This window comes from Pholcus phalangioides, unplaced genomic scaffold (genome assembly GCF_987345545.1).
Source record: "Pholcus phalangioides strain wild (caught in Gottingen) unplaced genomic scaffold, Ppha-v1.0 ptg000013l_1, whole genome shotgun sequence".
Classification (NCBI taxonomy): Eukaryota; Metazoa; Arthropoda; class Arachnida; order Araneae; family Pholcidae; genus Pholcus; species Pholcus phalangioides.
The window spans coordinates 39,336,655-39,350,386 of NW_028301606.1; the positions used below are offsets into that span (position 1 = coordinate 39,336,655).

Below are 13,732 nucleotides of genomic sequence, written 5' to 3' on the forward strand. Positions count from 1 at the left end.
TTCAAAATTTTCAATGGGATGGATAGGATGGACCATGAACTTTTAGTACACCGCCAATCAACCGCTTTTACAAGGGGACACCAGTATCGATTGGTGAGGGACAATGCAAGGTTATGGTGTCGCAGGGAATTTTTCTCTAATAGGGTTGTTAATAAATGGAATAGCTTACCCCCGGAGGTGGTAAATTGTAACACAATTGACACGTTTAAAAAGAAATACGATAAACATGTTGGGGTAAATCGAGAAGCTATCCATTCTTAGAATAAGACAACCATAAGTATTCTTTATGGGCATTGTATAATATTTTATCATGTGTATATATTGTTTATAATTTGTGTTAATTGCATTTTTAATGGGGTTGCTGTATTTTTGAAACATATGACATCCATATTTTTATGGGCATCTTTTTATCAGCCACCTCGTTGGGCATTTTGCCTGTTGTGGCGTTGTATTTGTATTTGTATTTGTAAAACTGAACAGTCACGGTCTATCGACAAAAGAGGCACTTTTTCTATCGTTTTACCTCCAAAGAGGTGACCTGTGCTACCATCTATCTTTGAAATCGGAAGTGATGATCGGAAGTGTTATCTTCCAGATGCAATGCAAATGTCATAGGTCTGTTATTCGCTATAGTAACATTTTTTTCGATAGTATCATTATATATTTATCCAAAGATAACGCTACTACATATTTGGATTTAAAAAATTACAGAAAATTCGTATGCTATGCTTTTTGAAGACTTGAAAGTATACCCGTGTACGTTGGTTGCGTAATAAGAGTATGCATAGAAGGTAGTACAAATCACGTGATCTGACTTGAAGGATTGTGTAAGTTTTGATATAATAATATGGTGAATATGAACTTGGGGGGGGGGGTTTCATCAGAGGGCAGCACTTGAACTTTCAGGGTTTTTTTTAGATGTGCAACGGATAGATGTGCCTTGAATGACTTCCAGGAGAAAGTACCTCCGAGAATAGTGTGATTTATTACATGAAATTTAGCGATAAATTCATGGAAATAAATACGTGTGAAGATGAATATATTCTGCATCATCTTGGTTGAAAAAATTTTAACGAAGTGAATTTTCTTCACAAAAAATAAGTAAATAAATGTAAAAAATTGGAAAAATATTCCCTGAATAATAATTATAAGTAATTATTATTCAATAAATGAATAAATTAGTTGTTAACTGGGGGAGTCGGTATCCGCTTATGTATTAATACTGATACAAATATCTCTATATGACTGACTGCATACGTGCATTTATCTTTTCCCGAAATGGCCGGTCACTCCACGAACTAAGCGGACTTACGACGTTTATACCATATTTGTCGTTGAATATTTTATTTTGTGAAATTATTTCGCAATTATCTGTAACCATTGCTTACGGACTTCTAGTGTAACGTCTCTACAATTCACACACTTGAGCAAAACAAAGAGGTGTAATTTCTAGAAACGAAGGACTCGACCATGTCAGATAGCATTGAGAACTAAAATGATATGCTTGTTTGTAGATTTCTGCTTCCCGGTAATAGTTCAATGCTCGAGTTCTTCACCGTGTTGAGTAGTGCCAGTTCCCGCTTATGAAACGCCCTTTTGATAGTGAAATGCTGAAATCTGCACCGATTCTTCTTTTATTTGCTATGGCCAGTGATGTCTCTGCCTTTCGCGCCCTAGACGAGCGAAAAAATTAGACTACAACCGCATTCGAATTTAAACACGTTTTGATTCCTTTTACGGGTACTGTGATATCATTTCCACGTGATTTTGTAAAAAATAATAATTTTAAGTCTTATCTTTTGTAAAATTTGGCGTGGAGCAGTTTGATTCTGTTCTTTTAGTCCTGAAAATGAGCTTGCAACCTTCAACCGAGAGTCATATGACCCGTTTGCGGCCCTTGGAACTAAGGGGGGGGGGCACAGTGAAAACCAAGAGGAAAGAAGAACCACCCTGTCAGGCAATTAGGGGGGGGGCACAGAAAGCTGTGGAAATATACATAAGATATTTATTTCCACAGCTTTAAGTGAAATGTATTCAAGTGAAATAGGTGGAGGAAAAGTGTTATTACTTTGAGAATATAGAACTTGGGTAATCTTGACGCATGTCCTTATTTGGGTCTTCCCCGGGGGGGCGGGTTCCGTACATGACCAGATCTAATACTGTGATTTTTCGAGTGTAAATATGTAAGCTGTTACTTCTAACTAAGTAAAGACCCATAGCGCCACGTTCCCTGAAGACCATGTTATTGAAACGGCCCTGCATATAACCTTTACAACCAACATTGAAGCTCTCTGAACTCTAACCCAAGGGGGTCTAAAGATCAACCTTATTTATAAAATTTGTGTTTAAATTTTTACTCGAAATTCAATTCAATAAATAGAAAAGGCCTACTTCCTGGGGGGGGGGGGGGGCACGAGAAAAAAAATGGTCCAAAGGGGGACCATGAGTGAAAAAGGTTAAGAAACATTGTTTCCCCTTCTCCCCCCCCCCTACTGAGTTAAAGTTACTTAACGCGATCGTTTTGAAGAACCGTGATAGCTTAAATCGGTGTTTCCCAAAGTGGGCGATATGATTCCCCCTCGGGGTGGGGGCGATGGAACCTGCAAGGGAGAATGTAGAAGCTACGGTTAGAATTTGGGATCCTATGGGATCGTTAAGGAAGGGAAAGGGGGAAATGAGAAATTTTTTCTTCTGAGGAAAGGGGGTGGTAAACATAAGAGTTTAGAAAAATACAAATACAATTAAAATACAAATACAACGCCACAACAGGCAAATTGCCCAACGAGGTGGCTGACTTAAGAACATCATGGATCCCCGAGCCCCTACCTACTACTGCTACACCACACATGAACCCCCCCCCCCCAACGAATCGGTACATGCGGGAATGTGCGTGTACGTGTAGTGCAACCTGACGTAAAGTTTGTTTCTGTGTAATGCTTGTTATGTGTAGTGCCCCCAGTTTTTTACTAACTATGAGTGAAGTGTTATGGTTGAATGATTTACTGTTGTAGGACTGTTGCTCTCTGTGGCGAGACTTTTTAACGGGGAGATCGGCTCGCATTTGCGCCTTGAAGTTGGGAACCACAGAAAACCAACTTCAGCCGACCACCACTGTGGGGTTCGAACCCGGATCCTCGCATCACGAGCCCGGCATTATAACCACTCGACCACCACAGCGGCAATTTTATGACATAAAGCGAGGAATACCTGTTAGTATTACAGTCAGGTCATATCGCCATGTTCTAGCAAATAACAAACCATTGACTATTGAAATAGACTACCCATTTGAATTAACTATCCTATTGAAATAGACTACCCATTTGAATTAACTATCCTATTGAAATAGACTAAACCATTGACTAGGTCAAAATATTGAACTATTCGTCGTAATGTTGCTGCCGGGACGAAGATTATTTTATAATGTTGAAATGTGCAAATTCAGAAATGGTCATTTTTGAGTTGTGCCACTATTGAAGCCCATGGACGATGTTATTCTTTTTATTCTTCAATTTTCGTGAATGATTAATTTGAGGAAAATGTCTAAATTGTGATTTTTTTCATTCATTTATAAAACAATTTCCATACACAATTGGCATAATAAAGGCACGATGATTCTCATGCCATGAGAAGAATGTAAATGCTGTTTATCATTATGGAGCACTTGTCCAGTTCCTTAATCACATTTCATTTTCTTAAAACTAAGATTGAACGAGAAGGAGCGAGAGTAAGTTAAGGTCGTTCAACTTGTAGGATCGTCTCTTGAAGAAGCTATTTTTCTTTCTCTTCCGAGTGATATTGGGCTTCAAAACAGTAGGGGGTGGGTGGGAAATCCGGGTTATTACAAGCGTATTATACCGACACTACTAGTAAGGGGATATTTTAAAGTTATTTTGTTTGCATTTTAATCACCAGTTTGAATGCCCAGCTGTCTAAGGAAATAAACCATTTTTTTTGCTAGTTCTTACTATGTACAGTATACTAGTAACATTATGCTTTGTGTGATTTTTCTTCTTCCTTGAGAAATTTACGTTCAACATAAAATACAAGTGGTTGTTGCTGGCTTACAGTTGTAGCGATTCGGCTACTCGGACAAAAAGTATGTTCTGTTTGGTGACATTGGCATATGGACACTCATTTAGTAACAGTATCGAATGCACACTCGTTATTTGCAACAGTGGAAAGTATATCGTGGAAGTAACATAGGCCAGTAGTTCTCATCCTTTGGATGCCTGCAACCCAATTGTTTGCTTTTTTTGTGAATAGAAGGCCCGATCGTATACAGGACTAATGGGAAATAAATCGAGAAGAAAAAAACCGAGTGAATCACTCACGGCCCGGGTTGACTGATGTCAGTGCCCGGCCGCGGGCCGGCGGTTGAGAAACACTTATTTCTATAACACCTTATAATTCCTCCGTGTTGCATACTCGTAATTTGGTGAGTTTTCAGGAAGTTAAGTTTTTTAAGTGCATTTTCCGGAAACCTACAAACCAATTCCTAAAGGGTCCAGGCTAGATTTGGAGCAATGACGATCGCGTGCGCTAGCTCTACATAAAACGCGCATGAAAAAAGAAAGGAATATACTGAACAGTGTTTGAAATCATTGGTGGTCCGCTGGTCCACCGGTCTTGATCGGACCACCGGGAAAAAAAATGTACTGGTCCGCGGACCAGTAGCTGAAAATCCAACCCCCCTTCCGTGATACATTGATCACGAAAGGAAAAGTCTTTCATGGGAGAATCGTCGATCCTCGGTCGTTTTATGTTGTCTCAGTTATTTTATTTGCTGTAACAAAAATTTCGAAAACCGTGTCTGGCGAAATTCAGAAATATATGAGCGAAACTGATTTTGATATGCTGCGTGTATACATACGGTATATGTACCATCTGGTACCTCATTCCTTTTGTATTCATTTGATGAATCAATATTTTAATACGACATTTGCATGCCGTCCTAATCTCTTATACTCTCATAAATTAAATTGAGATTTTATTGAATTTTTGTTTAAAAAAATAGCATTGTACTAGAGTTGTATCATTTTGAGTTGCTGATTTGAGATCAGCTGATTCTCATTCCATTAGGATCCACCTAATTAACTTTCTATATTTTCTGTCTGATAAAAATGTGGGTGGTTCCTTTCGTCCCTTATTCCTGAGGGTGCATAGACACAGCATATTCTAGAATCCTTTTTCTTTTTGTCTGTATTGGCATCCCTGACACCTGAAAATGTCTTATTTTTTGCTGAGTATGCTAAAAAATTAAGACGTGCACATTTATTAAGATATTTTATTTATATCTTAACTAATGTTGCCGCTTGAGTCTTAGCAAACCATTTAGTATATTTCTTCTTAGAAGAGAATATCTTTTGCAGAATGCTTTCGCGGAAAATATAATTTAAAACAGAATGCCTCTTTAAACCTCCACACTTGTTTTTCGATAAAGCCACAACACAAAATCAACAGTTGCGGTTTATCGGACCAGTTATGATGACTGCGGACCAGTAGGTTCTCATATTCACTGGTCCGTGGAACAAATGACTTTAATTTTTTAGTTCTAACGCTGCTGAATATGAAATGTCTCTCAGCTAGAGACATTCAAAAAATGATCATCTTTCAACTATTTCGGAAGCATTCTAGAGAAATTTGGATGTGAGAATTCGAAAAATCTCAAGTCGTGATTCAATCGAAAGAAGTGTACCGAAATCATTTGGAAGTGCATTAGCTTCTTTAGAAGTGAAGAGAAAATGAAATCTGTCTGCGAAAGGGATAAATGTCTGTTGTGAAATAAATTCCTACTACTACTCCTATTAAACCGCACATGCACCTCATTCCTCTGAGGAACTTCTAGTTGGTGCATGTCGGAATGTGCCGTAAATGCATTCTATACCTGACGTAAAGTTTGCTTCTGCCAGCCAAGTGTTCAAGAAGTGCTGCTATCTGTCTTTTTCAAATTCAGAAGTATCACCTCGGCAAGTTATATGGCCTGTTGTATTATGTGTGAATTTTGAATGTTGTAGGCCTCTCTGTGTGGAGAAAATGTTTTAACGGGAAATCAGCTCGCATTCGCGCCTCGAAGTTGAAAAAGAAAGGAAGTTATCGTAATTTACTTTTCTCTCCCCACGAAAAAGCTTTCGTGCGAATTTTCATTCAAAACGAAGCGTTAATACATTTTCTGCTGAATTGTACGGATACACTCATTATTTTTATGCAAACGAGATAAATCTTCATTAGAACTTTGGACGAATCAAAGACAAATGTGTAAATTAAGAAAAGAGCGTAATAGGCTAATGAGGCGTTTATTTCTGCGATAATTAAGCTCACCGGAAGAATCATTTTTCATAGGAAAAGAAAAAAAGAGGAGAGAGAGAGTTCAAGCTGAACTGCGGCGTTTTTTTCGCACGACATCAAAAACCCTAACCTCGATCCACATCGGTGACCCCGTGATTATCCTATGGCTTCTGACCTCTCCCTTCGGGACAAGTTTACCCCCATCTTCACCGATTTGCTACTTTGTCGGTCAGACACAGGCGACTTCAGCTCAAACATTATTATTCCATCATAGTATATCTCTCTTTTCTTATAATTGCATATATACTTCAGAGAGTGTGAGTTTCATTTTTTTAAATAAATTTCTCCTCAAGTTAGCAAATCCAACTAAAACGTATCAAGTACAACTCCGTTTCGCCTATATGGAAATGAAGATATAAATAATTAATAGTCTACTTTATAATAGCAATCAAAGTAATGTGATATCTAATGAAAATAGAAATGACAAATGAATGTTTCATACAAATCATATTTTATGTATCTCAAGACAGGGCTCTGACTTTGACTTCGTGGAGAGTGAGGAAGAGTCCAGGCCGTATCGTTTTAACGCATGGGCCCACCCGAACAGGGCCTCAAGAGAAGGGGGGGGGGGGCACCCACAAAAATGAGATCTGGTTGAAATTTTCTAGAATTTCCAGGTAGGTCTTCAGAAAAATCACTTTTCCCGAGAGCCCATGATTTTTTTAAGACGGCCTTGAGTAAATTAGGTAATTAGAGACCCCTTGAAACTAGTTGCAAAGATTTTTGGGTAGCAAGGCCGTAGACAAGGAAGGGGAACTGGAAGCTAGCCCCTTCCCCCGGGAAAATTTGAAAACTGATGATGGAAATCAAGGGTGTTCAACCTTTGGGAGAGTGCGGGTCACTTCATTGATTCGAAAACGTGTCGCAGGCCACTTAATTAAGTTATATCTGGAACTGCTGCAGGTCACTCAAGTGATCTGGGAATGTGCCGTACTTGAGGGATCTGTCACGGGTCACTTAAGAGATCCGTAAATGTGCCGCGGGCCGTTGGGGCTCTGAAGCTGTGCTGATCTGTAAATATGCCGCAACTTAAATGATCTGGGAATGTGCCTCGGGACACTCAAGTGATCTGGCTATGTGCCGAGAGACGCTCAAGTAGTCTAAAACTTTTGCGCGGTTCACTTAAGTGACCCGAAAAATATACCGAGTGTCACTTACGTGTCATAGGCCACTCAAGTTGTGTGGAAGTGCACCGCGGGTCACTAAAGCTATCTGGGAACACGTCTGAATTTTTATAAAATTATGTTTGAGGTCGCGGCTACACCATTTATTTATTACACCCGGGGCGGGGCTTTGCAAATGCCTCTCTTGCCCATGCAGAAGTCAGGGCCAGTCTCAAGATGTGAAAGTGCAAAACTGAATCGACATTTTACATCATATTTGAAAATTATTCTCACGGATCATTTTTTTGTTTATTAATGGATGATATCATATAATGGAAATACTATGGAATACTTATTTCATTATTATTGTGTACATGCACACACTAATACTAATTCATAATTTTTTTTCATTCACAGAAAACACGAAAACACTCACACCGAAGTCCCATTGCTGGTCCGTTGTGGATTTGGATGGCTTACTTTTATCGCAGAGGTGCTCCTTTTAGGATCCTTGGGTCTCGTCCTATTTTGGGTCTTCCATTATAATGGCGGAATAGCCTGGTCCGACAGGGGCTCCAAACAAATGAATTTGCATTACATATTGATGATAGCGGGATTCATTTTCATGAATGGACATGGTAAGAGCAATCAGAACTAAAATGTTGACTTCTTATGGTTACAGCATTAGATAGGGAATCTTTTTCTTTGAATAAAATCATATAAAATATATAATTGGTTTTTCTACTTAAAAAAATTAATTAAAAAGCAGTTTATTTTGTTTACTCATTATATTTGTGCTGATACGGTTTATTTTTTTTATGTTAGCAATGCTGGTTTATCGCCTGTTCCCATGCTGTAAGAAGATTTATAACAAGATCATCCATGCCATATTTTTTGTAATTTCCATTGCTTGCATTGCAATTGGAATGTATGCTGCCATTGATGCTCATAATGATGGTCCGAATCCTGTTCACTTTTACAGTTTGCATGCATGGATTGGTTTGGCTACTTGTGGATTGTTTGCTTTGCAGGTGAGGTTTCAGAAATGTTTTCTTCCACGTCTTGTGTTTAAAGAACATTGAAAATGTCATTTTGTGTTTGGATGTTTCTTTAAAATCTATTTTTTATAAGTACAAAGTTTTTTCCCCCTCCCCCATAGTTCATGATGGGCTTCTTCTCATTCCTGGTGCTCCTTTGCTGTGATTCAGCCACTGCCAAGTTCCGCCAAAGTCTCATCCCCACTCATGTTACTTTTGGTCTTGCTATCTTTAACATGGCAGTTGCTGCATGTGTGACAGGACTAATACAGTCTGCTCGTTACAGACTGAGGTAAGATTGTCTATGATTTATTTGTGTGAATGACCATAATTAATTTAAGGAAATTATCACTGCATATTAGGGCTTGGCATATCGAAAAAATTTAACACAAATGCCAGCCCAATTTCAGTGAGGAACCAAACATTGTTTTTAGAGAAACAGTCTGAAATAACCTTTTTTACCCCTCAGACTTTCAAAGGAATCGGAACCCCTTTCTCTTACTGATAGACATAATTAAAATAATTTAACTAACATAAATTGGAATAATTTCACTTTGTCCTCAGACTCTAATAATCACACATGGAAAATTTTTGATACCAATGCCAATTTTTCAGTCACAGTGAAGACCTGAGATTTGACGAGCTTCTTCTCTTTCTGTAGTATGTTATTACATCTCAAATCATTCATTACCATTAAAATTTCCTGTGAGAACAATCATTTGTTGAAGTGGTGTTGTTGAAAGCAACATAAATAAACTTTACTTCTCTAACGGCCGTATTCACCAACACAGTTTAAAGTACAATCGCAGGTGAAATTGAAGATCGAAACGTGAATTGGTTAAATTGAGGATTTTAACCAATCCGTGTCAATCGCTAATCCTTTAACCTGCGATTGTAGTTTAAAATCTGTTGCTGAATATGGCCATAAAGCAGCTGAAAATGTTTCACAGTTGAATGGAAAAAATATATATTTTGAACATTACAGGTAAAATCTTAAATATTTTCCTTTGCTCAAAAAAGAAAAAAGTTCCAAAAAAAAAGTTTCACTCACAGCACTACTTTCACGACTAACAAATATAATACAGTGAGACCTTAAGTTATGAAAAAATGATTAAATTGAAATAGTAGATGCTACTAATAGTGTAAAATTGAAGATATCATTTTTGATTAATTAACAAATCCATTAAAATTTAATCAAAAGTTTTCTGAACAATTAAAAAAAAATCTACTTCAATTATGTTTCAACTTAATTTCATCAGAGTTATTGTCACTCAAGCCTGATTAATTCATGTCCACCTCAGAATCTTTTTCCACATGTACCTTCACTTCTCTTTCTTAAATTTTTTGAACCATTTCATGTAAAATAAAAGATTTAGCTAATAGAAAATGCATTGAAAAAGCTACACATTAAAAAAGAAGCCTGATTTCAAAGTATGCGTTCTTTAAGTGCAAACAAACTCTTAGCATTAAACTGAACAGTCTAGACATTATGAGATTATCTTTTCCACCTGCATGTATCAGACACAAAACTGAGATGCCAGAATCCCAAACAAATGGGGACACCTACGAACTTGACTGGGTTGTGTCAAGACCAACTTTAGTAGCTGGTGTAGTTTGCATAAATAAAAAAGATCTTCAATATCCCATCTTCCCGTAAATTCCAATTTATCTAATTTTGGAACTATTCATTCTAATCAGTTTTTGACTTCTTCCTAGAGCTCCTTGGTGTTTTGAAAAACTTACCTTTAAGTTTTGAACAGTATCTGGAACGAATTAAACAGTTTTCCATAGAAAACTACGGAAAGTTGTGTTATGGCTAATGAATGTGATTCTGGGATGAATTATCTTCACTAGCCAAGGCATCACTATTTTTAAAACTTTTCATGATTGGCATATTGTCATTTTATTTAAGAATGCCAATTAGCAATGTAGTGTTCTAAATTTTTTTTTCTCCCCTTATAAAATTTCATCTAAAAGTAAATCATGTTGCTATGAAATATATGAAGAAAAAAAAACACACATCAAGTGGATAAACTAATTCGCTAAATTTTCTAAAACTTGGAATTTGAATACATTTTTTTATCCCTCTAATTGAGATATTATGCATTTTATGATGGCATGTCCATCAATATAGAAGCGTGACTGAGTATTGAAGAATCTTCCTGCTTTTCCATATGGTGTAAAAATGTTACAATTTCTTAATTTTATTTTCATTTTCAGTGGGAAAGATGGGAAACCCAGTTACAAAGATTTTCCAGAACAGGGTCTCGTAATCAATGTACTTGGTATTTCTCTTATCGCTCTGGCCATTGTTCTTCCATACATCATCCGCAACAGCAACTACAAGCGCTACACTACATTAACAATCAACTAAACAATTCTACAATCTTTTTCTTTTAAAAGACTATGTATTTTTGGATTCAACCATAACTTGTTTTTGTGCAAAGGATAAGCAAAGTCTATCAACAGTAAAAACAAATGAGTTTATGAGACTTTGATGCACAAAAAATAGAGTTTAACTGAGATTATTTTCTTTTGTATTTTTATCTTTGTAACATGCTTTTGCATTTTTGTAGAAGTGCTGAAAGAAAAGCATTTTCTATGTACTGTTATTGTGAATTATACCAAGTTATTGCTTTTTTTTCTATGACTCTCAAGTATTGCTCTTAAGTGTGGTATTTTTGCGCTTTATATATACATGCACACATCACTGCAACAACATACATAAAATATATATACTTTTTTTTTCTTATCACGCAGATCTAATATCTATCTATACAGATCTGTCATAGATCCTGTATGACAACACTTCCATGCATTCATTTTTTTTTTTTTATTTGCTCATTTTTATTCAACAATCATCTGTCAATCTTTTCATAAGTGCAGAAGTGCCAACTTGAGCTGGTGGGCGATTTTGTTGGCTTTTGTTGTGATACAAGAACCAAGAGGTTTATTTTTAATCTTTGAGTATATATTACTTTTGAGTCTTTCTGAATTCATGTGTAAAGTTACAAACGTCTTTACCTTAAGTTATAAAATGATTTTTTTTTTTTTAGTTTAGCAGCAATGCTACATACTTTTGAACTTATAGTTCATGTTATTTATTTTTCTACCCTAATATTCTTCAAGAAAAAATAAAAATATTGAAATAACACTAGCATCACTAACTACTAATTTATTTTACAATGTTTCTTATCGCTTTTGTGTGTGTTCAGAAGAATAAACAATACCTTTTGTTGTCCGATATTATAGTTTATATTATTTTGAATTGATAGGAGATCAATTTGTGACAATCATATAAAAACCTTTTTAAATTCTGCAGTTACCCAAGCTATTCTGTTTCGTCACTTCCTGTATCGCTTTCCATGTTTTGTGATTGCTAACATTTGAGCTATAAGCTTAAAACTCTAACTATTAATAACTATTATAATTTCCTAAAAAATCTCATCTTGGTACCATTATATTTACTTTAGTATTACTCATTGCTTCTGAAAGGAGTATTATAGTATGCAAAAGAAATTTTGATGCATTACATATGGCCATATGAATACATTTCTGCATATGTGTGGTCAAACTTCAATACCTCAGAATGCTTTCAGAAGTCAATATTACTTCAAGCCATCAATAATTTGATCTTTTGAAGTTTGACTGCAGTATTCAGGATCATATATAGCCTAATTGGCTGACAATAATATGGTTTTTCACTCATTCAAAAACTTGGTGGTTCAAATATAAAGTATTGAATTCAGATGATTTTAAAATAAAAAGGGTTTTTTTACATGATTATTCCTAGAAATGAACAAAACATTTAAAAAAAATTAAATGAAAATTATGTGTGGTACAATCAGTATTGGGAACGAAGATGTTTATTAAAGAAACATTATTTGATGGTATCATTTTTGTCTCAAAACCTTACTTCATACATTGATGAGTCACATTTATGTAAATATATATTTGCTGGAATCGTGCTGGCTGCGATCTAAGAACTAATGCATCTAACTAATTATAACAATGCAAGTGGTTATGGGTGCAGCTTGAAATTGTGCAGAGCTAAGAGAAAGCACGTTGTGGATATGCTCTCTTTTCAAATACTGACTTTACTTTATTTCTGATCTTGATTCTTTGAAATTTTTCTACCTATATTTACATTTTATGCTTGTATACTGCTAAATATGTGACTCTATTTTATGAATATACAGAGATGAATATTATTCTGTACATATACTGTATTTTAGTATCTTACTGTTGGTAATAAATGTGTGTTCACCTTTACATGTTTTTGCTTTTTTCAACGATTATCGTCAACATTCCAATTTAATTGGGAAATTGATTTTCACAAAAGTATAAAAATTTCAATACAGTAAAATCTATTTTTTGCGGACACCGGTGGAACAAAAAAATTTGTCTGTAAAAGAAAGGTGACCGTTAATCTGGGTTTTGACATGCATCTTTTCATTATACAAGGAAAAATTATTATTTGACCATAAAAGAGGGGTGACCATATTACGTTCCAACTCAGTTTTACTATTGTGTGATAAAAATATATTTGCTTGCTGTCATTTACCATCATGAAAGCATAAAATCATGTAACATTATATACATATATACTTGCTCATCATTTTAGAACCTACTGTCATTTTACATGCTTTTGACCCTTACCTGCAACCTAGTGCTTGAGAAAACTGAAGAAAATCTATTCCCCAGAAAATAATTTTAGAACCCAAACATTATTTTCAGGTAAAACAGCTCAAAAATATTTTTTTCCACTTTCCTAGAACCCCCCTTCCACGTTCATAGATATGCTGAAATAAACTACGAAATTCATTTGTGTTGCACTGACTTTAATTTATCAACTACTACTTCTTAACCATACATGCACCTCTTACATTCCTAAAGATAATTTAGTAACTACACATAGAAACTTTAGGTGCCAATCCCAACCTGGCTGCTGAGATTTGGCAACCCTGCTGCAATCTGTAGAAAATATTACTGCAAAAAAATTCTAAATGGCCACATCGTTTTTTAAAACAATTTCAAACTGCAATCTGAGGTCAAAACTTTAAAGAACATGTACCCCTAGCATAGCTGCCAAGTCTCCCGAATTTTTCGGGAATCTCCCGAATTTTAGCTTCATTGCTCGACCAGCCGAAAAGTTCTTAAATCTCCCGAATTTTTACAAAAATCACAAAAATCCCTAATTGTCCCTAAAAATTTCCTACTTCATTAAAAAAAATCCCCGCTTATGAA

General features: G+C 35.8%; 1 protein-coding gene across 1 annotated transcript in view; it reads left to right on the forward strand.

Annotated features, from left to right (window-relative positions):
• Positions 1–12,757, forward strand: part of nemy (cytochrome b561 family member no extended memory) — an 85,399-nt gene extending 72,642 nt beyond the window's left edge. The window contains exons 2-5 of the mRNA XM_089241395.1: positions 7,866–8,086; positions 8,274–8,479; positions 8,608–8,777; positions 10,706–12,757. Coding sequence (XP_089097521.1) covers positions 7,866–8,086; positions 8,274–8,479; positions 8,608–8,777; positions 10,706–10,859 — 751 coding nt within the window. The 3' untranslated portion in view covers positions 10,860–12,757. The remainder of the gene's footprint in view (positions 1–7,865; positions 8,087–8,273; positions 8,480–8,607; positions 8,778–10,705) is intronic.
• The last annotated feature ends 975 nt before the right edge of the window (positions 12,758–13,732 follow it).